This window comes from Myotis daubentonii, chromosome X, assembly GCF_963259705.1.
Source record: "Myotis daubentonii chromosome X, mMyoDau2.1, whole genome shotgun sequence".
Lineage (NCBI taxonomy): Eukaryota > Metazoa > Chordata > Mammalia > Chiroptera > Vespertilionidae > Myotis > Myotis daubentonii.
The window spans coordinates 93,341,351-93,365,704 of record NC_081861.1 but is presented as its reverse complement, the minus strand read 5'-3'; the positions used below and the strand labels follow the sequence as shown (position 1 = coordinate 93,365,704).

The following is a 24,354-nucleotide window of genomic DNA, read 5'->3' as shown; positions in this document are numbered from 1 at the left end:
GTAGCAATAATAAGAAAAAAAGAAAAATTCCAGAGCCAAGGGAGCATGAAAACAGAAGGTAATCTTACCACCCATCAGACATCAATATAGCTAGAAACAATGGTTCTCCTATTAGGCACTAAGGTTCAAGCTCGTCAGCTTTGGGGAAATCTCTCAGCTTTCAGTGTAGAGTAGAACATTCTGAACAGAGCTGGTCTGTGCGTTTTCCTAGACTATGAAGTGAATGATGCCTAGGATTGTGCACTGTACACCCTTCAAAACCATAATGGTAATCCTGAAAGCCTTCCTGGTGGCCTAAGTTTGGCCTTAAGTCAAGGATGAAGAATAACCCCACTTACACAGATGATGGGATTTCCCCTGCATTGCCAACTACAATATCTGGCTTTGTTTTCTGGGGAGTAGCTGCCCGGCAGAAAGGATCTGGAGGTCTCACTGGGGGGCGGATGATTGTTGGCTTTTCTCCTGGAGGCCACACTTTGCTGAAACTGTCAGAGTCTCCTGGAAGAAAAAAACAAAATAAAAAACTTTAATGGTTATCCAAACGGAAAACTACACAATATCAAAGCTATCTAGGCCATCTCCTTTGGCACCATTTCTCTTTGGTCACTAACAACTCTGGATTTTTGTTTCTTTATAATTCTTCCAGCAGTTATATATTCATAAAGTCTTTGTTTGAAAATCAGCTCTGAAGTTTGTATTTTTGTGACCTAGGGCCATGGTCGGCAAACTGCGACTGGCGAGCCACATGCGGCTCTTTGGCCTTTGAGTGTGGCTCTTCATAAGCCTTAAGAGTACCCTAATTAAGTTAATAACAATGTACCTACCTATATAGTTTAAGTTTAAAAAATTTGGCTCTCAAAAGAAATTTCAGTCGTTATACTGTTGATATTTGGCTCTGTTGACTAATGAGTTTGCCGACCACTGACCTAGGGTATTCACAACAATTTTCTGATTCTCAGTTTCCTTATATGTATAATTAATACCAATAATATAGTATTTGAAAAAGATATTGAGATATTTTAATTACGTACTAATATGTTTAGTACAGTGCCAGGCACATAGTAGGTGCTTAGTCAATGTTTGATGATAAATTTCAATTTGTTAAATTCATCATCATCAAAACTCAAGCTTTTTTCACTTAGGTCTTGACTATGGTATCAGCCTCCTAACTTGCCTTCCTACCTCTGTCTCCAGTTTCCAGGTCTGTAGAAAATAAATATACATAATTTTTTTAAATGTTCTTATTGATTTCAAAGAGGAAGGGAGAGGGAGAGAGAGATAGAAATATCAATGATGAGAGAGAATCATTGGTTGCCTCCCGCACACACACCCCCCAATGGGGATCAAGCCCACAACCCAGGCACATGCCCTTGACCAGAATTGAACCCAGTACCCTTCAGTACGCAGGCCAACGCTCTATCCACTGAGCCAAACCAGCCAGGGCTAAATATACATAATTTTTATAAGACGTTTCTGGCAAAAGGATGGTGAAATGGATGCACTTACAAATATTTGGTGGCACTGTACACCGGGCTTATTCTATCATGCAGCAGTGTGGATGAAATGCAAAATCATATAGGTGAGACATTTCATACTTAGTGATCCAGTTGATCCCCTTTGGGGATAAGATCCAAAGGAATTTAACCAAAAGAAAAGAAATTAAAACAACAACAATCTTCATGCACTGCTGGTGAGAATACAGACTGTTGTAGCCACTGTGGAAAACAGTACGACATTTTCTCAAAAAATTAAAAATGAAACTCCCATTTGACCCAGTAATCCCACTTCTAGGAATGCATCCCAAGAAAACAGAAACACCAATCAGCAAGTATATATGCACCCTTATGTTCATAGTAGCACAATTTACAATAGCTAAGATTTGGAAACAGCCCATTCCCATCAGCAGATGAGTGGTACATCTACACAATGGAATACTATGCTGCTATAAAAAAGAAAGAACTCTAAACATTCACAACAGCATGGATAGACCTGGAGAGCGTTATGCTAAGCGAAATAAGCCAGATGGAGAAAGGTAAATATCACACGATCTCACTCATTTGTAGAATATAATGAACAAGATAAACTGATGAACAAAAATAGATCCAGAGCTATAGAAGCATCCAACAGACCATCAAACCTCAGAGGGAAGGCAGGGAAGGGTAGGGGGGTTAGAGATCAACCAAAGGACTTGTATGCATGAATATAAGCATAACCAAAGGACACAAACAGTAGGAGGACGGGATATGGGCTGGGCAGCGGAAGTGGCCAGGAGAGGTCAATGGCGGGGGGAGGGGGGTGGGGAGTGGGAAGAGACATATGTAATACTGTAAACAATAAAGAATTTAAATTAAAAAAAATAAAACAATTGGAAGAATACATGTTTCTTAACAGCAAAAAGTCAGACCCAAACAAATGAGTCAATGCTTACAAGCATTTAACCAAAACGTGTTATGTATGAACTGACAAGGACTTGGGCCAGATAAAAAAATATATGCATATCTACACTAATAAAAGAGAAACATGCAAATTGGTGTCACTCCGCTATGCCCACCAGCCAATCAGGATGAGTATGCAAATTAACCCAGCAAAGATGGTGGTTAATTTGCATATGCAGGCACAGGGTGAAGACTGAAGGCTCCGCCCAAGTGAAGACTGAAGACGACTGAAGACTGAAGACTGAAGAGGCTTGGCTTCTCTGTGCTGGTCAGAGCAGAGAAGCCTCCAGGCTTGGCTTTTCCACTGCAGCTGGAGTGAAGGCCAAGGTTCCGGGTGCTGGAGGAAAACTAGTGCTGGCAGCCAGGGGAAGGAAGGCTTATTGCACAAATCTCTTCATGCAATGGGCCTCTAGTAAAATAATATAAGTAAAACATGTCCACAAAAATAATCATGGCCTGATGAACACAATATGGAAATAGACACATGCACAACTATGCAAGGGTGTTAGATCTTAATATTCATTAAGATTTATTCCATAAAAAATTTAAGGTAAATGTAAAAATATTAACTTTAATATTTTAATACTGTTATAAGATTTACCCTAAGTATTTTTACACTGTTTTTCTCCTCCTTAAAGATGTTCCCAGTGACTATGTACAGAATAAAGTTCAAATTCCTTACCATAAATTCAAGGCCCCCTGTGATTTAGTCTCGAATTATCATCCCAGGCACTAATTCTAGACTATAACTACAGAGAATATGGAGTTGAGTAGACATGTCTTTGAGACCATGTTCTGCTACTTCCAAGCTCTGGGACCCTGGGCAGTTATTTCACCTCTTTGAGTATAAATTTCTTCACCTGGTAAGTGGGTATAATAATCCCTCATTACAAGATGATTGTAAGTACTAAATTAGGTAGCCAATAGAGAATGCCTAGCATACATCAGGAGTAAGTAAGTATCAGACTCTGTCCTGTTCCTTGTTTGATACATGCTCCTATTCTCATCTCTTAACTGTATTGTAACCATTCCTCAACACTCAGCTCAAATCTTAGCTCTCTGAACACTCCACCTGACATAGCTAATTCCCATCCATGTAAACACTCATAAAGTGCTATATATTGTCATATGGGTTTTTTAGTCCCTCCAGCTAGCCATTCTAATGAGGAAAACATATATGAAAAGAAACAATAATAATAAAGTGTGATTGATATCCTAGTGGAGGAATGAAACAGGTACTGTTCACATACACACATATAAATTCTGTCTTCCCATCTGGACTGTGTCTTATATTTCTGGACAGGCTATTATCCTTAGCATCAAGCTAGGTACACTGGGAAAAAAATGACCCAAATAATAATAGTAATCTAATTTTTCTAACTTACTTTATACCACTCAAAGCACTCTCCCAGAAAACTATTTGGTGTTCACAATAAGCTTGGAAGAAAAGAACAGACGGATCTTATTTATTCTCTCCATTTTACAAAGAAAGAAACTGAATTCAGCTGATGTGGCTCAGTGGTAGAGCGTCAACCTATGAACCAGGAGATCTCAGTTCGATTCCTGGTCAGGGCACATGCCCCAATTGTGGGCTCCATCCCCACTGTGGGGCATGCAAAAGGCAGCCAATTGATGATTCTCTCTCATCATTGATGCTTCTATCTCTCTCTCCCACTCCCTCTCTGAAATCAATAAAAATATATTTTTTTAAAAAGAAGGAATCTGAGGTTTGGAAAGGTGAACTGACTCACCCACAATCACATATGTAAGCAGTAGAGTGATGATTGAAACCCCTATCTCCTATATCTGCATCCACTGTTCTTCCCAGTGTCTGCTGTTTTATTATTATCTATATACTAGAGGCCTGGTGCATGAAATTTCTGCACTGGGGGGTGGTGTCCCTCAGCCCAGCCTGAACCCTCTCCAATCTGGGACTCCTGTGGGATGGGGCCTAAACCGGCAGTAAGACATGGCTCTCACAATCTGGGACTGCTGACTCCCAATGGCTCTCCTGCCTGCCAGCCTGATCACCCCCTACCCACTCTCCTGCTAGCCTGATCAATGCCCAACTGCCTTCCCCTGCCAGCCTGGTTGCCCCCAACTGCAGTCCCTTGCAGGCCTGGTTGCTCCCAACTGCCCTCTACTGCAGGCCTGGTCCCCCCCCCACTGCCCTCCCCTGCTGGCCTGATGGCCCACAAATGCCCTTCCCTGCTGGCCATCTTGTGGTGGCCATCTTGTGACCATATGGGGGCAGCCATCTTTGACCACATGGGGGCAGCCATCTTGTGCAAGGGCATGATGGCCAATTGGCATATTACCTCTTTATTATATAGGATATAAAACCCTATTATGCAAATAGACCAAATGGTGTAACAACTGAACAATAAGTTGCTATGATGTCTGCTGAACACCAGGGGAATGCACAGAACATTGGCAGCAGGCAGCAGAGCATGAAACATGGCAGGTGTCAGCTGTGGCAGGATGGTGGAGCAGGTGAGCAGGGGTACCAGACCAAGGTGCAACACCAGTCACTGTCATCTGGGCAAGCCTCTGGTGGTTACTGAAAATTCTTTGCTCCCGTGCCCCATGGTCCTGCCCAGCGCTCGCACGTGCTGCTGGCGCGAGCTCAACTCGTACCTGCTGCCAGTGCCAGAGCTTCTGCTCGCACCCGCTGCTGGTGCCCAGCACTGGTCCTGATAACTTGGCAACATCAGCAGGTATGAGTGGTGGCTGCTGGCCCCAATTGCCCCTGAAGGCTTCTCCACCTCCCCCTGCTCCTGAGGGGTAATCAGGGCAGCAGCCTCTGGTCACACCCACTGATGGTACCAGCCCCACTTGCACCTGCTGCTGGTGCCAGCCCCAATCGCTCCACTGTCAGTGGGTGCGAGCAGGGCTGGCGCTTCCAGCGCATGGGTGTGGCAGCAGCAGGATGGGAGTGGGGCTGCAGGCAGAGAGGGGACTGTGGCTGTGGTGGGAGGAGCTGGGCGGGAGCATGGAGGAGGGGCCGAGACCCGCCCCTGTGCCCACCACAACCTTGCGGCCCCCAGTTCCTTTCAAAGTGCACTGATTCGTGCACTGGGCCCCTAGTTAGTAGTAACAATAATAGTGGTAATGACAATAAAATAACTGGTATAACTTTAGTTACTTTTTACTGAACACCTGCTCTGTTCCAGATAGGATTTATCTCTGTATTCACAAAAGGCCCAAGTAAATTGCTTAGCATGCAACTGGTATTTAAAAAGTATTGAGTAAAGAAAAATCTAGTTATTCCCATTAAAGGGACAATGAAAAAAGCTTTCCCTCTTTAAGTCCCCAGTTGTGCCATCTGAGATACATACAAACAATGATATACTCACATTTCAGGGCTATTTTGAAACCTAAATAAAAAGGTGTTCAATATATTGGATTTTGCTTGAGAGCTTTTGTCCCAGCCTTATGCTCTCATAAGATATGCACACAAATGATCTAACATAGACTTCACCTCCAGAGGCTTAAAACTGAGTTAGAGAATGAAGTCACACTCATTGGAAATATGTGAAAACTGTAACTCTGCATCCACATTAGAGGTCCAAACTTGGGTGCCCAAAATAAGTAAGGTAAAGGAGAATTCCCTGGGGCAAGATTGTCAGAAGGCTCCATAGAAGGAATAGGATCTGAGCTGGACCTTGAGTGAGAGCTAAGAATACTTCCTTGCCTCTTCCCCTCAACAATGGTCCTTCTCTTTCTGGGTGTTTTTGGCATGGCCAGAGACAGGTTGATGGTGGAAAGAGTAGATCTGAGCTCTTTTACAGCATCCATATTTGAGGCTTAGGCTTATTTTCATAGGCTCCAAAATATGGAAGGTTATACATCTATCATTTTCCATGCCTGCCATTTCCTGGGAAGATGTCACCCACCCACCCATTATCATTTTTTGAACTTCTATTACCAGATGCCTTGTATATCAAATTTAATGAAACATCACAAAAACCATGTCTGCAATGTAGGCATTGTCCCCACTTACAGTTGAGAAAACTGGCTCAAAGAACTGAAGTTTACCTAAGATTATGTAGTTAGTAATTAGATTCTTATAAAAGCAAAGCAACTGCTGCCATTTTACTGAATACACATTATGTGCCAAGCACATAGATAGTTCATTGTTACAGAAATCCTATGGGCACAATTATCTTCATTTTACAGATGAGAAAACTAAGGCTCACAGAGCTTATGGCTTGTCCAATGTCCCATACCTAGCATGAGGGAGGATTCAAAATAAAATCTGGGAGACTCTGGAGCATAAGTCGTATCCAAGACTTCACTAAGTTTTTGAGCCTATGGTCTTTCTACCAAACTGCAGTTCCTATTAATTTCTTTTCAACCTTAGTCCACAACCTGACTTTTACTATAAATCTGACCTCCCTCTCCAACCCAATTTGTTCTCTCCCTCCCAATTCTCTGTCAAATGACTATAACCAAAAAAATCTTAACATTCATAGATTTCTTAGGCTATCAATCTTCAACCTTAACCAACTTTCTTCTACCTTTCCTTATACCAATCTACACCCAACCTGAGGACACAGAATAAGGGGAGATTGTTTCCTCATGTAGATTCCCCCAGTCTTCTAGAATTATATCTTTCTTTCTATGATACTTCCTATACTTACCTAAAAGCATCTTATCTCTTTTAGCCACTAATTACCCTTTTGGATCAATCTGAAGTTAGGCTTCAGAGAAGGCAGAGAATGAAAACCAAACACAGTAGATAATTAAAGCATAATGAGTCCAAACAAGAAAACCTGGATTAATGGCTAGCACAACCCATTACTGCAAGAGCAAGTCTATTACTAATATTTTAGAGCAGATGCAAATGCCACTCATAAGATTAGTCACTCCAGTGGAGAACCAATGGCCCTGTGGCTGAATAAGGCCTAACAAGCACTATTTCTCCAAGCCCAAGAGCATGCCATCACAATGCAGTCTTTTCTCTCCCATGAGACAGAGGGAAAGAGCTAAGAAGGTCCCCTAAATCCACATGGTATAGGGTCCCAGTGTGGATATATTCCCAATTTTTATCTCAGAACCTCAGATAGAGTGAAGGGCTTGCCCCATGCTCCTACTGGAATTTTTTCTCACCCCCACTAGGAACATGGATCACACTGGACTGCAACTGACTGCTTACATGCCAGCCTCTCCATGAACCTTTGAAAGGCAGGGACCATGGACTTTCATCTTCATCTGTCCCATTGCATAGCACTATGTCTGAATAAATAAACAAATACATGCAAGAATATGTCTTGTCCTTCCATTCCCCAAAGGAAAGCCCAAAGTCCCAATGTAGTAGCTACACAAATACCCTTTCCAAAGCCAGGCCTGGTAACAGGTAGTAACATCAAAGGAAGGGAGGAAATTAGGCTTGTATTATTTTGCTCCCCGCAAATGAATGGTTCTTAGAAAGCAGAAAGAGGAAGGTAGCTATAGCCACTTAAGAAATAAGAATGTGGTACTCCAATGGACACAGACATTAGTGGGGTGAGGGCACAAGTGGGAGGGTGGGGGCAATGGGGGGTAGGGACACATATATAATACCTTAATCAATAAAGAAAAAAATAATGTGGTACTCAAGAAGTCTGGGTTCAAGTCTTATCTCTACATCTTACAAACTGGGTGGCTGGGCAACTTATTTCACTTCTCTGAGCCTTGGTTTCTCTATCTATGAAATGGGGGAGGGGGGGAACAAAGCCTACATCATAGTCTATCACATGATTAGATATAACAGAAGTAGAGAAAGTATCCAGTTCCATGTCAGGAATACAAAAGGACCCTTGGAAAAACTACATCAGCAAACAATATTGATCTTATTGTAAAGTTTGCATGGAACAAAGCAATTTAGCATGCCCCTTGTTTTTGCTATTTTTAATTGCTAAGAAAAAATTTGGAGACTATCAAGTCCATTCAAATATTGGATCAATGCAAGGGGCAAAGGTAAGGGACAGGACAGTGGCATAGTTGGATCACTAAAGCAATGAGGCCTGTGCACTGACACTCAGGATGATAGGCAAAGCTCTGAACAACACAGGCAAAGTAAAGTGACAACTGCAAGGTAGGTCTGCTGAGATGACAGCTCCCTCCCTCAGACACTGCCATTCAAGCTGTTGCCTTATAGCTCAGAGTCAGAAAGCTTTTTGCAGCTTTGGTTTAATTGATATCCGTACTTATGCCTGGAATCTATCACTGGAGTGGGAGCCAAAATGGGAGGAAGGGAGAAAGTAGAAAGTAGGAGTGAGCAAGGTTCAAAGAGGCAACACCAGAGGTTTGATTAATTTTTGATCAAGGCTAGAACTACTGCCTCAGTTATGCTTTCTGTAACCAAAGCTAGAGGCATGAAACTTTGAAAAAAAGCTGCATCACACTAGCCTTAGGCAGCAAGCAAAGCAAGGCAATTCTGTGGCAGAAATTTAAATCGTCTGGCTAACACTGGACAGTCAAGTCAGTACTTTTATTAACTGAAACAATTAGATCAGAGCAGTGACCACCAGCAGCGTGGGGCAGGACTGTGGAGGAAGGGGAAAAGGGGAATGCCCCTGGGATTTAACTTTGCAGCAGAAGATGGTGGAGGCGGAACTGATAGGGAGGGCTAAGTTACTGTGTGTGCTGAGAAGATAGGATCTGGCTGACCTCAAGGGTTGGCGACAGGCAAGAGAAACTTTACTGTGATGAACATAAGCTAAGTTACACAACTCTCTACTAGACTGATGTGAAGGTCAATATATGACTTATAAATTGAAGCAGATGTCTACATCGAAGTCTGGCCTTACTTGGCTGCTTCCCAGAAGAGGCAAGTCCTACAGTGGGAAAGGGCAAAGGGAAGGAAATAATAACATATTGTGAATATTGTTATTCATTTTTAACCCTAGTAATAATTCTGTGGAGTGAGCTGTTTTTCTCATTTATAGGCATGGAAACTTAGGTGCAAAGAGGTTAAATAACTTAACTATAATAATACAGATGCTTCAGTGTGTTGAGCTAGAGAATGCAGAGTCAGTTACTTAGGGATAATCTTATTGGATCCCCCACAGAATATCTTTTACTGAATTGTGCCCTAAGACAATGTCATCAACTCATGCTGAGGCTGTTATATGCAACCATCCATGGGCGAAAATGCTTCTTAGAAACATTTTCTATTCTCAAAAGCAGAAGAGTTGTGCTTTACTTGAACAACTGGCTTGTTGTCACCTTAAGAACTTGGAATTATATAACCATCGAGGGATTTTTTCCCCCATTTTTATTTTCTCAAGAAAGTTTGGAGCCAAATGCTAAAGCAAGTGTATAAGGCTTCACGACAAACATTTTGTGTACTAATTCCATTCTTTCCATCTTCCTACAATTATACCTTTTCACCTTCTTGGCCTTAATGTTTCTTACCTATACTCTAGAATTTTAGGCTTTGCAGGCCACAGAGTCTCCACTACTCAATACTGCTACTGTAGTGCAAAAACAGCTCTAGGCAATATATAAATGAAGGGGCATATGTCCTTGGACAAGGAAATTTGAATTTCATATAATTTTCATGTGTTATGATATATAATTTTTCTATTGAGTTTTTATAATCACTTGAGGCCATAGTTAGCTAAGCCCTGATACCTATATGTCTTATTCACTTTAACATCCTCAATACCTAGAATGGGGACAAGCACACAGTAAGTACTCAATAAACATTTGTTTATTAAATAAATTATTACTATTTTTAAGTGCTTATATTTTTCTATATTGTGAAATGCCTTAAATTGTCTTTGGAATAGGGCAGGATGTAAAACATAAGGCACATTTTTAGAAGGTTATCTAAGTAAAAGAATCAGGGTTTGGATCTAAGCCTGGGTGCTATCAAAGTCCATATTCTTTCCATTATACTATATTGTTTTGATAGATTTATATTCTCCCCAAATTTCCGCTGGATTAGTCCAAAACTCCCTACATGACTCTCCAAATGATGTAGCCAATTAAACATGCAGAATCCAGCCACATCATGAATTTGTAATTTTTCTTTATTTATTTTATTATTTTCCATTACCATTTATCCCCCTATACTCTCTTCCACCTCCACCCCCGCCACATCACACTATTGTCTATGTCCATGAATTCTTCCTCTTTTCTATTTTGTTCAATCCCTGCACTCCCTAACACACCTTGCCCTCTACCAGAGCTGTCTGCCTTCCCTTTATCTATGAATCTGTCTCTATTTTGCTTGTTAGTTCATTTTGTTCATCAAATTCCACATATGAGTGAAATCATATGACACTTGTCTTTTTTCCGACTGGCTTATTTAACTTAGCATGATACTCTCCAGATCCATCATGCTGTTGCAAATGGTAAGAGTTCTTACTTTTTTGCAGCTGTGTAGTATTCTATTGTGTAAATGTACCACAGCTTTTTTACCTACTCATTTACTGATGGGCACTTGGGCTGTTTCCAGATCTTAGCTATTGTAAATAATGCTATAATGAACATAGGGGTGCATATATACTTTTGGATTAGTGTTTTAGGTTTCTTCATATAAATTCCCAGAAGTGCAATTGCTGGGTGTTTTGCAGAAGTTGTGGCTCTTTTGTTCTTATTTCTACAAAATTGGAGAGTAAGGTTCTATAATAATCTACAATAATAAAAGACAAAGAAACTAATTGACCGTACCTTCACTACGCCCTAAGCCATGCCCACCAGCCAATCAGAGCAACTATATGCAAATTAACCCAACCAAGATGGCGGCTGCCAGCCACGGACCTGGAGCAAGCAGGAGGCTTGGTTGCCCCAGCGATGGAGGAAGCCAAGCTTCCCGCCTGCTCTGAGCTGGCTGTGGCCTCCACTCATGGCAACAAAGTTTCAATTATAGAAGACAAATAAATCCCAGATACCTGCTTCCAGCCAGCCTCCACTGGGAGCTTGGGTGGCTGGGGGCTGTGGCCAGCCTGCAAACAGCCATCAGCCCCTCACCCAGGATGGCCACACCCTCATGGGGTGAGGATACCCACTGGGGATGTTAGCCAGCCTGAAAATGACCCTCAGCCCCTCACCCAGACTGGTCAGGCACCCCAGGAGGACCCACAACCCTGAAGGAGCTGTGGCCAGCCTGCAAATGGCCCTCAGCCCCTCACCAAGGATGGCCAGGCACCCCAGCGGGGACCCCCACCCTGAAGGGGCTGTGGCCAGCCTGCAAACAGACATCAGCCCCTCACCCAGGATGGCCAGGCACTCCTATATAATAAAAGGGTAATATGCAAATTGACCATAACAGCAGAATGACTGGGAATGACTGGTCACTATGACACACACTGACCACCAGGGGGCAGACTCTCAATGCAGGTGCTGCCCCCTGGTGGTCAGTGCGCTCCCACAGGGGGAGCTCTGCTCAACCACAAGCCAGGCTTATGGCTGCCGGTACAGCAGTGGTGGTGGGAGCCTCTCCCACCTCCTCAGCAGCACTAAGGATGTCAGACTGCAGCTTAGGCCTGCTCCCCGCTGGCAAGTGGACATCCCAGGAGGGCTCCCAGGCTGCCAGAGGGATGTCTGACTGTGAGCTTAGGCCCAATCCCTAGGGAGCGGGCCTAAGCAAGCAGGTGGTCATCCCCCGAGAGGTCCCAGACTGCGAGAGGGCACAGGATGGGCTGAGGGACCCCCCCTCATAGTGCACAAATTTTTGTGCACTGGGCCTTTAGTAAATGCATAATATGCTAATTGGACTGGACATCCATCCAGACATCTTTCCGGATGACCTCCCAGACAAAGCCAGGACTGCGAGGGAAGCCCGGGTCCCAGATGCCTGCCGGCAGCCACAGGGAGGCCTGGGTCCTGGTGTCAGAGGGAAGCCGATACCAGCAGCTGGGGGAAAGAAGACCTACTCTTGCATGATTTTTGTGCATCGGCCTCTAGTAAGAAAATAATAGTTCACAGATTCAAAGCTTCTTATAAAAAGGTAAAGTGATACCTGTGCTTTATTGAAAAAAACAAAGGATTTGGTGCCTACAAGACTTGGTAGGATTTAGAGCATAGCTCTGCCAGTTAGTAGCCTTTGGCAAGTCACTTACCACTAGGAACCTCATATTTCCAGTAGTAAAGAAAACAATAATAATACATTCTTCACAGTATGGTTGTGAGGATCAAAAAGAGCATGTCAGTGCCCACTGCAGTGCCATGCACATAGCAGATGCCTAATATATGGCAACAGTAGCAATAATAATAATAATAATAATAATAATAATAATAAATAATATAATTATTTTAAATTACTCCACAAATAAAGAGTTCCTACTATGGGACAGTTAGGCATTGTTCACACATGGGATATAGAGGTAAATAAAAGAAGTTAAAATTCCCTGCCCTCATGAAGCTTATATTCTAGCAATTATTGTAAATGATTTTTATGTTCTTGTCTACCATTCCAATATTAGTGGTAGTAAAATGGAACCAATTTCTACTTATATATCTCCAATTTCAGAAAGATCTCAAAATGCAAAGTAGTTGGGTTCAGTTTTGGTTCCCATGGGATTCCCAAGCACTTACCCTCCTTGTGATGAACTAGGGGCCGAGGAGCTGGTCTCTTTATGTGGGAAGAGGAGGCCTTGGTGGGCCCAGAGCCTGACACAGGTCCATTGGTGGCCTTGCTCCCTCCTCCATCCTGCAGCCTAGACACCAATTTTCCCACATCCACCTCGGGGCAGGACTCCAATTTGCCATCTGAAGCAAGTCTGCTTGGGGACTTTCTCCCAGGATCAGATTCCCCACTCTTCTGAATAGGCAGGTTGGGGTATTGTGGTTGTTTGGGGATTTCTATACTGTTGATGACAGTACCATTGGGTGTTTGATGTTGAATTTTATCTAGGAAAAGTTGGTGCAAAGAGTAAGATTAGTGATAATCTTTATCACCTTTTCATTTTGTACTTGTATACATGCATACAACTGAAAAATTGTACACATTTGCAAAGGAGCTATTATTATGGATCAAATCAAAAATATCCTAAAAAATCAGTCTCTACCTGTACCAATTCACATGGAGTCACAAGTCACACCAGATAGGGAATTCAAGTTCTGAGTATGATTTTCACCACTACAATTCACAATAAAACCACAATCTACCAAGATGCTTTATTCAAAACGAACTTAAGAGTCATCAATCAATTATATATTCTATTAAATTTTTAAAAGAAACATCAAGTACTCCTTAACCAATTCTATTGACCTCAAATGTAATTTGTAAAGACCTCTCAAATTTAAAGTTAATAAACTTAACAGAATTTAACTTCTTTCTTCATCTTCATAGAAAATAAAACTCAACTAGCCATTTTATGGTCATCTAGCTTTTGTGGTCTATATAATTCCCTGTGACAGTTGAAAAAATATAGTATTTGGTACATGCTTTTCAGTTGTTCTGAGTCTTACTTACTTAAAGCTTTGAGACTGTAATGAGAACCAGGGATGCTCTCCCTAGAAAAATTAACTTACACAAATACACGCAAAATTTTGAAAATGAATTTTAATAAGTTAATGTAGTCCTCTAAAATCACCTTCCTTAGTAACAGAGAACCTGTATCAGAGTATAGTGGTTAAGAACAGAGCTTCTGGTCAGTTAAATGAGACCCAAGAGACATGTCAACCAATTGTAATACATGTATCGTATTTGGATCCTGATTTTTAAAAACATTAAATATGAGAAAATGACAGTGTGGAAATTAATTACATAGGTAGTAATTTAAAGGAATTTGTGTTTTGTTTTTTCTTTTCTTTTAGGTATGATGATGCGTTGTGATTTTGAGTAAAAGGAATGCTAATCTTTTAAAGAGACATACTGAAACATTTATGGATAAAATGTCATAATGTCATCATGGGGCACTGAGTAGGGGTGTAGATGGAACACAACTGGGTGTGCGGTGGTAAAAGTCAAAGCTGGGTAATAGGTACATGGGGAGTAAGTTATACTATTTTTTCATCTTCTGTTTATGATCAAAATGCACCATAAAGAAAATGCTATAGAGGCATCAAACAGACTGTCAAACTTCAGAAGGAAGGCAGGGGAGGGAAGGGAGGTGGTGTAAGAGATCAGCCAAAGGACTTGCATCCATGTATATGAGCATAACCAATGGACACAGACAATAGGGGGTAGGGGCAAATGCTGGGAGGCAGGAGCAGCCTAGGAGAGGTCAATGAGGAAGCGGGGGGCGGGGGGGAAGACATATGTAAAACTTTCAACAAATAATTAAAAAAAATAAAATAAATTGGCAGGTACAGAGAATTAAAAAAAAAGAAAGTGTTAAAGGAAATGCAGGCTTAGAAATTAATAATAATAATAATAATAAAAGAAATGCAGGCTTTGGCTGTGGCTGGGTGGCTCAATTGGTTAGAACATTAAAAGGTTGTGGGTTCTATTCCCAGTCAGGGCACAAACCTAAGTTGTGAGTTCAATTCCTGGTTGGGGCATGTATAAGAGGCAACTGATTGATCTCTCTCTTTCTCTCTCTCCTTCTCAAAAGCAATAATAATCTACACTAATAAAAGACAAAGATGCTAATTGACCATACCTTCGCTACACCCAAGCCACGCCCACCAACCAATCAGGGCGATTATATGCAAGTTAACCCAACCAAGATGGCAGCTGGCAGCCACAGAGTTAGAGCAAGCAGGAGGCTTGGTTGCCCCAGCAATGGAGGAAGCCAAGCTTCCCGCCTGCTCTGAGCTAGCTGTGGCCTCCGCTCATGGCAACAAAGTTTCAATTATAGAAGACAAATAAATCGCAGATACCTGCTTCCAGCCAGCCTCCACTGGGAGCTTGGGTGGCTGGGGGTTGTGGCCAGCCTGCAAACAGCCATCAGCCCCTCACCCAGACAGACTGGCCAGGCACCCCAGCAGGACCCCCCACCCTGAAGGGGCTGTGGCCAGCCTGAAAACAGCCATCAGCCACTCACCCAGGCTGGCCACACCCTCATGGGTTGAGGGTCCCCATTGGGGGGCTTGGCCAGCCTGCAAACTGCCATCAGCCCCTGACCCAGGCTGGCCAAGCACCCCAGCAGGATCCCCCCCACCCTAAAGGAGGTGTGGCCACCCTGAAAATGGTCCTCAGCCCCTCATCTAGGCTGGCCAGCCACCCCAGTGGGGACCCCCACACTGAAGGTGTTGTGGCCAGCCTGAAAACAGCCATCAGCCCCTCACCCAGGCTGGCCAGGCACTCCTATATAATAAAAAGGTAATATGCAAATTGACCCTAACAGCAGAACAACTGGAAATGACTGGTCAACTATGACACAAACTGACCACCAGGGGGAAGATGCTCAATGTGCTCCCACAGGGGGAGCTCTGCTCAACCACAAGCCAGGCTGATGGCTGCCAGTACAGTGGTGGTGGTGGGAGCCTCTCCCGCCTCCTCAGTAGCGCTAAGGATGTCCGACTGCAGCTTAGGCCTGCTCCCCACTGGCAAGTGGACATCCCCTGAGGGCTCCCGGGCTGCCAGAGGGATGTCTGACTGTGAGCTTAGGCCCAATCCCCCAGGGGGTGGGCTTAAGTCAGCAGGTGGTCATCCCCCGAGGGGTCCCAGACTGCAGGAGGGCACAGGCTGAGGGATCCCCCTGAGTGCACAAATTTTTGTGCACTGGGCCTCTAGTAATAATAAAAACACAACATATCTCAGGTGAGGATTAAAAAAAAAAAAAAAGAAATGCAGGCTCTGGAGCTAGGTGCCCAGGACTGATTCTTAGTCCTGCTTCTTACTAACTGTGGGATCTTAGGTAAGTTCATAATATCTCTCAAACTTTCTCCACAGAGAAATAGGAATAATAACCGTATGTACCTCTCTAGGTTGTGGTGAGGATTATATGAGATGGTAAATTTATTTCAGTGCCTGGTACATAATATATATGCAATAATTGTTAGTTATTATTTATACTATTATGCTTCAGGTAGGCAGTGAGGCAACAGTTTCCTTCTGGAAAGGCAGGGCTAAGTTTTCTGCAAAGACTTTTTCAGCCAGAGAGTTTTGTTCTCCTTGGAACCTGTCACCAATCACTGCCATCACCATAGGGTTCAGGGCCAAGAGGAGTTCATCTATAGTTCCTGTACTCTGGTCCAGGGTAGATACATGATCCTACTTTTCTTAACCCTCATATAATTGCTATCACACTAGAGCAACCAAATAAAAATAATTAGCAAAGGCTCATAAATATCAGTAGGGACATAAACACAGGACTGCCATGTAACTAGATCATGTGCTTCCAGGACATGCTTTGAAGCACAGGCCACCTTTAAACATCCAGCACTTAGGAGTAACTGCAAGCACATTTACCCTCTCAAAACAATGACATAAATAGTGACATGAAATCCTTCTCCCATATGCTTTAGGCCCAATATCTCAGTTACTTGTTTCCATCTGAATACTTTCTTCTTCTGGTGGAGAGACCCTAGAAAATTGCATCCCTGTTCTCCTTTAGGGGACACAACAGGGGTAATCTGTGCCTTACAGGTCATAACAGTATAATCACCATCTCAATACAGTATAAGAGAGTATAGTTTCATTGAGGTGTGCACCTACACAGTGTCACTTCCACATAGGAAGGATCTTTTCTTAGCTCACAAAAATAGGGGATGGAATGATAAAAGTGATGGGTACTTTTGCCCTTCTGCCAGGGTAACCATTTCTAAGTTCTGGGATATGTTGAAAAATAATGACAAAATGGCAATTATTATAATGACAGTAACAACAATGGTAATACTAACAGATGCCATTACTTGAGCACTTTGTCTGTGCCAGTCCCTGTTGTAAATATTTTACATGGATTATCTCATGTAATCTTCAAAACTAGTCTATAAAATAGTAAACTCTTTTTTAAAAATATATTTTTATTGATTTCAGAGAGGAATGGAGAGGGAGAGAGAAATAGAAACATCAACAATGAGAGAGAATCGCTGACCAGCTGCCTCCTGCACACCCCTCACTGGAGATCGAGCCCACAACCAGGGCATGTGCCCTTTACAGGAATTGAACCTGGGACCCTTCAGTCCATAGGCCAACGTTCTATCCACTGAGCCAAACCAGCAGGGCTAAGGTAGTAAACTCTTATTAGTCCCTTTTTACAGATGAGGAATATAAGGCACTAAGAGGCTCATGGTTACAAAACCAGTGTGGCAGAACTAGTTTTCAAAACTTGAAGTCTGTTTCCAAGAGTCCACTCTCTTTCTGAAGAGAGACTTCATTGTTCCTTCAGATAATAAGAATTCAGTATCATCCCCCTAACGAGACATCTATTTTCAAATAAAAACACACAGGCCAGATTCAGAAACTGCAGAGAATTGGGAGTGAATCCTTATCAGACAGGGAGGCCTCTCTTCTATGTGTGGGCAAGTAGTGGGGAGGAGCTTTGAGAGGCTTCACACTAGCCCAGCAAGATAAATACATCAATTATTGAAATATAAGCAGAATCATGAAAATAAGTGCTATGAGGAGGACAGTGCTAATTCTGTCTGGCTGGAGAACACTTTGAAAAATAGGTCACATTTGAGCTGGCACTTGAAGGATTACAGTAAGTGGAATAAAGGAAAGGGGGATTTCAAACAGAACTTGGAGGAGTAAAATATCATGGTTTGTCTAAGAAAATATAAAATTAAACTAAAAAGTTCAGTGTGGTTTGATCATAGAAACCTATTTTAGATGAAAAATGTGAGTAGCTGGATATGAGATTATTAAGGTGGGTTGGGGCTATATCATGAATGCCATAATATAGAACATGAATGCCATGCTCAAGAATATGAACTTTATCATTGGAATGCAGAGGACCATAACTTTTTACAGAGAAATGGCATTATTACATGTATTTTTAGACTATCCCTTTAGATTCATTATGAAAAGTATAACAGATTAGAGAAACTAGAGGAAAAAAGACCAGATAAGGGACTGCTTATGAGAAAGATCTAAACTGGAATAGTAGTAGCAAAACCAGACAGATTAATAGATATTAAGGGGGTGGATGAACAGAGCTTATATATGGGGATGTGAAGGAGCCCATGATGATGGTGGAATGACTCACTAAAGCACTACATATAAGTGTAATAAAAAGTTTGGGTGAAAACAATGAAATTCTACTGGAAAAGAACTGTGGTGAGTATAAGGAGTGGCTCCTTCTTAGAATAGCATTTAGACGGTATAAGAATTACAATAGAGGAGAACCAAGATGGCGGCATAGGGAGTAGACCTGTGCGTGCTGCCTCCCACAACATCATTGAAACTACCAACTATAAGACAAACAAACAACCACCATTCAGAACCATGGGGAAGTTGGCCCAGTGGAAGTTCTACAACTGGAAGGAAAGAAAGAAGCACAGTGAGACTGAGTAGGAGCTACAGAGGTGTCAAAAACAGAGGTACACAGTCGCATGCCAGGCAGGCTGCAACTGGATGCGCAGTTTTTTATTCAATCAGATTGCTCAGGGTGGGTCTCTGAGGCCCTAGACCCTATGGGGAGAGGTGCACAGCCTTGGAGTAGTTGGAAAGCGAGGAAGGCTCTGGCGCACAGCTGCTCGCTGGCACTGGGGGACGCGAAGTCCCGGTGTCCCGAAGAGGCAAGGAGCCATGGAGACACTGCCATTGCTATTTGCTCCGCCCTGGTGACTCCCTGAGACCCCGCCCTACTCAATTTACATTCCCATCCAGGCTGTGCCAGAGGCACAAGAGGAAATGCCTGCACTTTTACAAACTCTCGAATCCACTGAGCTGGTTCGGGTGGGATCATGAGGCACCAGACCCTACGGGGAGAGGTGGCACGGCCTTGCAGCCATCAGAAAGCAAGGGAGGCTCTGTTGCACAGCTGCTCCCCAGCACTGGAGGACGCGAAGTCCCAGAGCCCCAGAGAGGGGAGGAGCCGCAGAGACGGCATTGCTATTTGCTCCACCCTGGCAACTCCCTGAGACCCAGCCCTAATCAATTTACATCCCCATCCAAGCTGTGCCAGGGGCACAAAAAGACCCACCTACGCTTTTGCAGCCTAACCCAACAAATTGCAGACTTCAACTTCTCGCACCCATGGGAGACACACTCAAGAAGCAGACCCAGGAGAACCAAGATGGCAGCGTTAAGTACAGACCTGTGCGTGCTGCCTCCCACAACAACGTCGAAACTACCAACTATAGGACAAACAGATATCATACGTATCCATGGGAAAGCTGGCCCAGTGGAAGCTCTACAACTGGAAGGAAAGAAAGAAGGGCATTGAGACTGAGTAGGATGTGCAGAGACACCAAGTACAGAGCCCAACCCAACAAACTGAAGATATCAACTCCTTGCATAGAAAGAAGAGCATTGAGACTGAGTAGGATGTGCAGAGGCACCAAGTACAGAGCCCAACCCAGCAGGCTGCAGATTTCACCTCCTCGTATCTAGGAGGGACGCACTCAGGGGGCGGAGTTGGGTTCGGGGCAGGCCGGGGCCGGGCCCGGCTGGGCCGGTGATGTGGAACCGCTGTACCAGCAGGTGCACAAGCAAGCCCACCGGTTCTAATCTCACGTAGGACGCTGGGGGACGGCTGACGGGCAGTCTGTGCACTTGGTGGAGGGCAAAGTCCAAGCAGGCGTGCTGGATGTTCAGCCACCAGGAACACCTGGAGATTTTGTCTGGTGGGGAGCCTCTCAGAGGGGACAGAGTGCCAAACTTTGTGTTTCCCCGGTGAGGCTGGGACGGCCCCGGTGAGGTCGAAACGGCCCCGGTGAGGTTGGGATGGCCCCGGTGAGGTTGAAACGGCCCCGGTGAGGTTGGGATGGCCCCAGTGAGGTTGAAACAGCCCCGGTGAGGTCGAGACGGCACCAGTGAGGTCGAGACGGCCCCGGTGAGGTTGGGACAGTGCCAGGGAGGTCAGGGTGGCCCCGGTGAGGTTGAAACGGCCCCAGTGAGGCCGGCACAGCCCCGGTGAGGTCGGGATGCCCCTGAAAAGGTCGAGACGGCCCCGGTGAGGTCGGGATGGCCCCGGTGAGGTCGGAATGGCCCCAGTGAGGTCAAGACGGCCCCGGTGAGTTTGGGACAGCGCCAGGGAGGCTAGGACGGCCCCGATGAGGTCGGGATGGCACCGGTGAGGTCGGGACGGCCCCATGAGGTCCAGACTGCCCCGGTGAAGTCGGGACGGCCCCGGTGAGGTTCGGACGGCCCCGGTGAGGTTGAAACGGCCCTGGTGAGGTCAGGACGGCTCCAGTGAGGTTGAAATGGCCCCGGTGAGGTCGAGACGGCACCGGTGAGGTCAAGACGGCCCCAGTGAGGTTGAGACGGCACTAGTGAGGTCGGGACGGCCCTGGTGAGGTTGAAACGGCCCCAGTGAGGTTTGGACGGCCCCGGTGAGGTTGGAGCGGCCCTGGTGAGGTCGGGACGATTCTGGTGAGGTCCAGACAGCCCTGGTGAGGCCAAAACGGCCCCGGTGAGGTCGGCACAGCCCTGTTGAGGTTGAAATGGCCCCAGTGAGGTTGAAACAGCCCCGGTGAGGGTGAATCAGCCCCGGTGAGGCCGAAACAGCCCCAGTAAAGTCGGAATGGCCCCGGGGAGGTTGAGACAGTCCGGTGAGGTTGAGACAGCCCCGGTGAGGTCATGACAGCCCCAGTGAGGTTAAAACGGCCCCGGTGAGGTAGGGATAGCCCCGGTGAGGTAGGGATGACACCAGTGAGGTCACGGTGGCCCCGTTGAGGTCGGGACGGCCCAGGTGAGGTCTAGATGGCCCTGGTGAGGACAAAACGGCCTCGGTGAGGTTGGCACGGCTCCAGTGAGGGTGGGACAGATAATGGGGACCAGTATAGACTGATGAACAGGGGTATATACAGAGGCAGAGCAGCATTGAACAGACTGTCAAACTACAGTGGGAAGCCTGGGGAGGGTTTTTTGGGGGGGGTTAAGATATCAACTGAAGGACTTATATGCATGCATATAAGAATAACCAATGGACACAAGACACTAGGGGGTAGGGGAGGCCGGAGGAATGTCAAGGGGTGGGGGGGAAGGAGACATATGTAATACTCTTTGTAATACTTCAAGAAATAAAAATTATTAAAAAAAAGAATTACAATATTATAATACACAAATGAGCTCTGGAATAAGATGAAAGCAAATTGCTGCTCTGTTATTTAGTAGCTGTGGGAATCAGGCAAACTATTCACCGTATCTAAACCTCCAATACCTTCACTATTAGATACCTACCTCATACAGTAAGTGATGAGCACTAAATGAGAATGAATTGATGCCCATTTAGCATGTGTATAATTCAAAAGATAATAAGTAATGGACACAACCTAAGTGTCACTCAACAGGTGAATGAATAAAGAAATTTGACATTTAGTTTTAAAAATGATTGATATCTGGCCATTTGCAACACTATGGATGAACCTGGAAGACATTATCCCAAGTGAAATAGACCAGATTAAAAAAAAGACAAAAAAAAAAAAAAAAGACTGCATAACCTCATTGATACGTGGAATCTAAAATGTTGACTACATAGAAACAAAGAGAAGAATGGTAATTACCAGGGGCTGGTAAGGGCTTGGGGAACAGGGAGATGTTGGTCTAAGGGTAACAAGTGGCAGTTATATAGTATGAATAAGTCTGTATAGCTCATGTACAACATAATGACTATCCTTTTTAATAAAAGCCTAATATGCAAATCGACCAAACTGTGGAACAACCAGTCACTGTGACACACACTGACCACCAGGGGGAAGATGCGCAACAGGTCAGCCAAGGTGTGGCACCCCCCCACACACCATCGCTCCCACAGAGGGAGGTGACCAGTGGCAGCAGTGGGGGGTGGGGGCGGCAAGGCCAGTGAGCAGGCAGCACCAGGCAGGCCAAGGCAAGTACCAGCACCCCCCAGACATCACCCCGCCAGGTGCCCCACAGATTGGCCCTGATAGCTGGCCAGGCTTAGGGACCCTACCCATGCATTTTGGGGAATTTCTCCCCAAATTTATTGAAATATAATTGACAAAAATTGACTCATAGGTAGAGAGTAGGCTGCCAGTTATTGGGGGAGGGCGCATGGAGAGATTGAGCAAAAAGGGAAAAAATGTATATATTTAGGTACACAATAGAATGTTTTGATACAGGGATATATATTGTGAAATGAATACAACAATGAAGTTAATTAATATCCATCACCTAACACAGTTACTGATTTTTTTTATGTGATGAGAATTTTTAAGACCTACTCTCTTCAAATATCAAGTACACAACAGTATTATTAACCATAGGCACAATGCTATACCTTACCTATCCAGAACTTATTCATTGTGCATAAATTGACTTTTGTACCTTTTGATCAACACCTTCTCATTCACCATCTCTCCAAGTCCCTGGCAACCATTACTTTATTCTCTGTTTCTATGAGTTTGACTTTCAGATTCCACATCTAAGTGAGACCATCCAGTATTATTGGTCTGCCTGTCCTTGGCTTATTTCATTTATCATAAATTTCTCTAGGTTTATCCCTGTTTTCCTAAATAACAGGATTTCCATCTTTTTTAAATACTGAATAGTATTCCATTGTGTGTCTGTGTGTGTGTGTACCTCCCACATTTTCTTTATCCATTCATCTATCTATGGACACTAGGTTATTTCCTTATTTTCATTATTGTGAATAATGCTGTAATTAACATTAAAGTGCAGATATCTATTTGAGATATTGATTTCATTTCCTTTAGATATATACCCCAGTTCTATTTTCAGTTTTTCAAGAAATATCCATACTGTTTCCATAATGACTGTACCAATTTACATTCCCACCAACAGTGTATAAGAGTTCCCTTTTCTTTATATCCTCATCAACACTTGTATTTTGTCTTTTTGGTACTAGCCACCCTAACAAGTGTGAGGTGATATCTCATTGGGAATTTGATTTGTTTTTCATTGATAATTAGTGAAGTTGAGCATTCTCCATATAACTGTTGGCTATTTACATGTCTTATTTTGTGAAATATCTAATCAGATCCTTTGATCTATTAAAATTTGAGTTATTTTTTATTGAGTTGTGTGAGCTCCTTACATATTTTGGATATTAACCTCTTATCAGATAATATGGTATGCAAATAGCTTCTATTCTGTAGGTTGTCTTTCATTCTGTTGATAGTTTCCTTTGCTATGCAGACCTTTTTAGTTTGACGCAATCACATTTGTCTATTTTCCTTTTGTTGCTGGTGGTTTGGGTATCATATGCAAAAGAAAAAGAAAAATCACTACCCAGACCAATTTCATGAAGCTTTCCCCCTATGTTTTCTTCTAGTAGTTTCATAGTTATGGGTCTTACACTTAAGTCTAATACATTTTGAGTTGATTTTTGTACATGGTGTGAGTTAAAGGTCCAATTTCTCTCTTTTGCATGTGGCTATCCACTGTATTCTTGGCAATTTTGTTAAAGATCAAGGGACCATAAATGTTGTATTTATTTCTGGGCTCATTATTCTGTTTCATTGGTCGAAATATCCGTTTTATGCCAGTACTATACTGTTTTGATTACTATAGCTTTGTACTATATTTTGAAATCAGAAAATGTGATGTCTCCAACTTTGTTTTTCTTCAAGATTGCTTTGGCTATTTGAGGTCTTTTGTGGTACCATATTAATTTTAGAATTTTTTTTCTATTTTTAAGAGAAATGCCATTGGAATTTTTAAAAATCTTTATTGTTGAAAGTATTACATATGTCCCTAATCTCCCCCATTGCCCTCTATAACCCTCCTTCTCCCCCAAGCCCTCACCACCCTACCATCTGTGTCCATGGGTTATACACATACACACATGAGTTCATTGGTTGATCTCCCCCCACTTCCACCCTCCCCTGCATTCCCTCTGAGGTTTAACCATCTGATTGATATCTCCATGTCTCTGGGTATATTTGTGTTCATTAGTTTATGTTGTTCATTAGATTCTACATATGAGTGAGATCATGTGATGTT

The 24,354-nt window shown here is 43.6% G+C and overlaps 1 protein-coding gene across 3 annotated transcripts in view; it reads right to left on the bottom strand.

Annotated features, from left to right (window-relative positions):
- The window catches only part of OPHN1 (oligophrenin 1), a 571,284-nt gene that overhangs the window by 8,160 nt on the left and 538,770 nt on the right, over positions 1-24,354 (bottom strand). For 2 of the 3 annotated variants that reach the window (XM_059679643.1, XM_059679644.1), the window contains exons 21-22: positions 12,966-13,280; positions 339-498 (exon numbers count right to left, since the gene is read on the bottom strand). In XM_059679643.1, coding sequence (XP_059535626.1) covers positions 339-498; positions 12,966-13,280 — 475 coding nt within the window. The remainder of the gene's footprint in view (positions 1-338; positions 499-12,965; positions 13,281-24,354) is intronic. The other variant, XM_059679645.1, reaches the window with a different exon arrangement.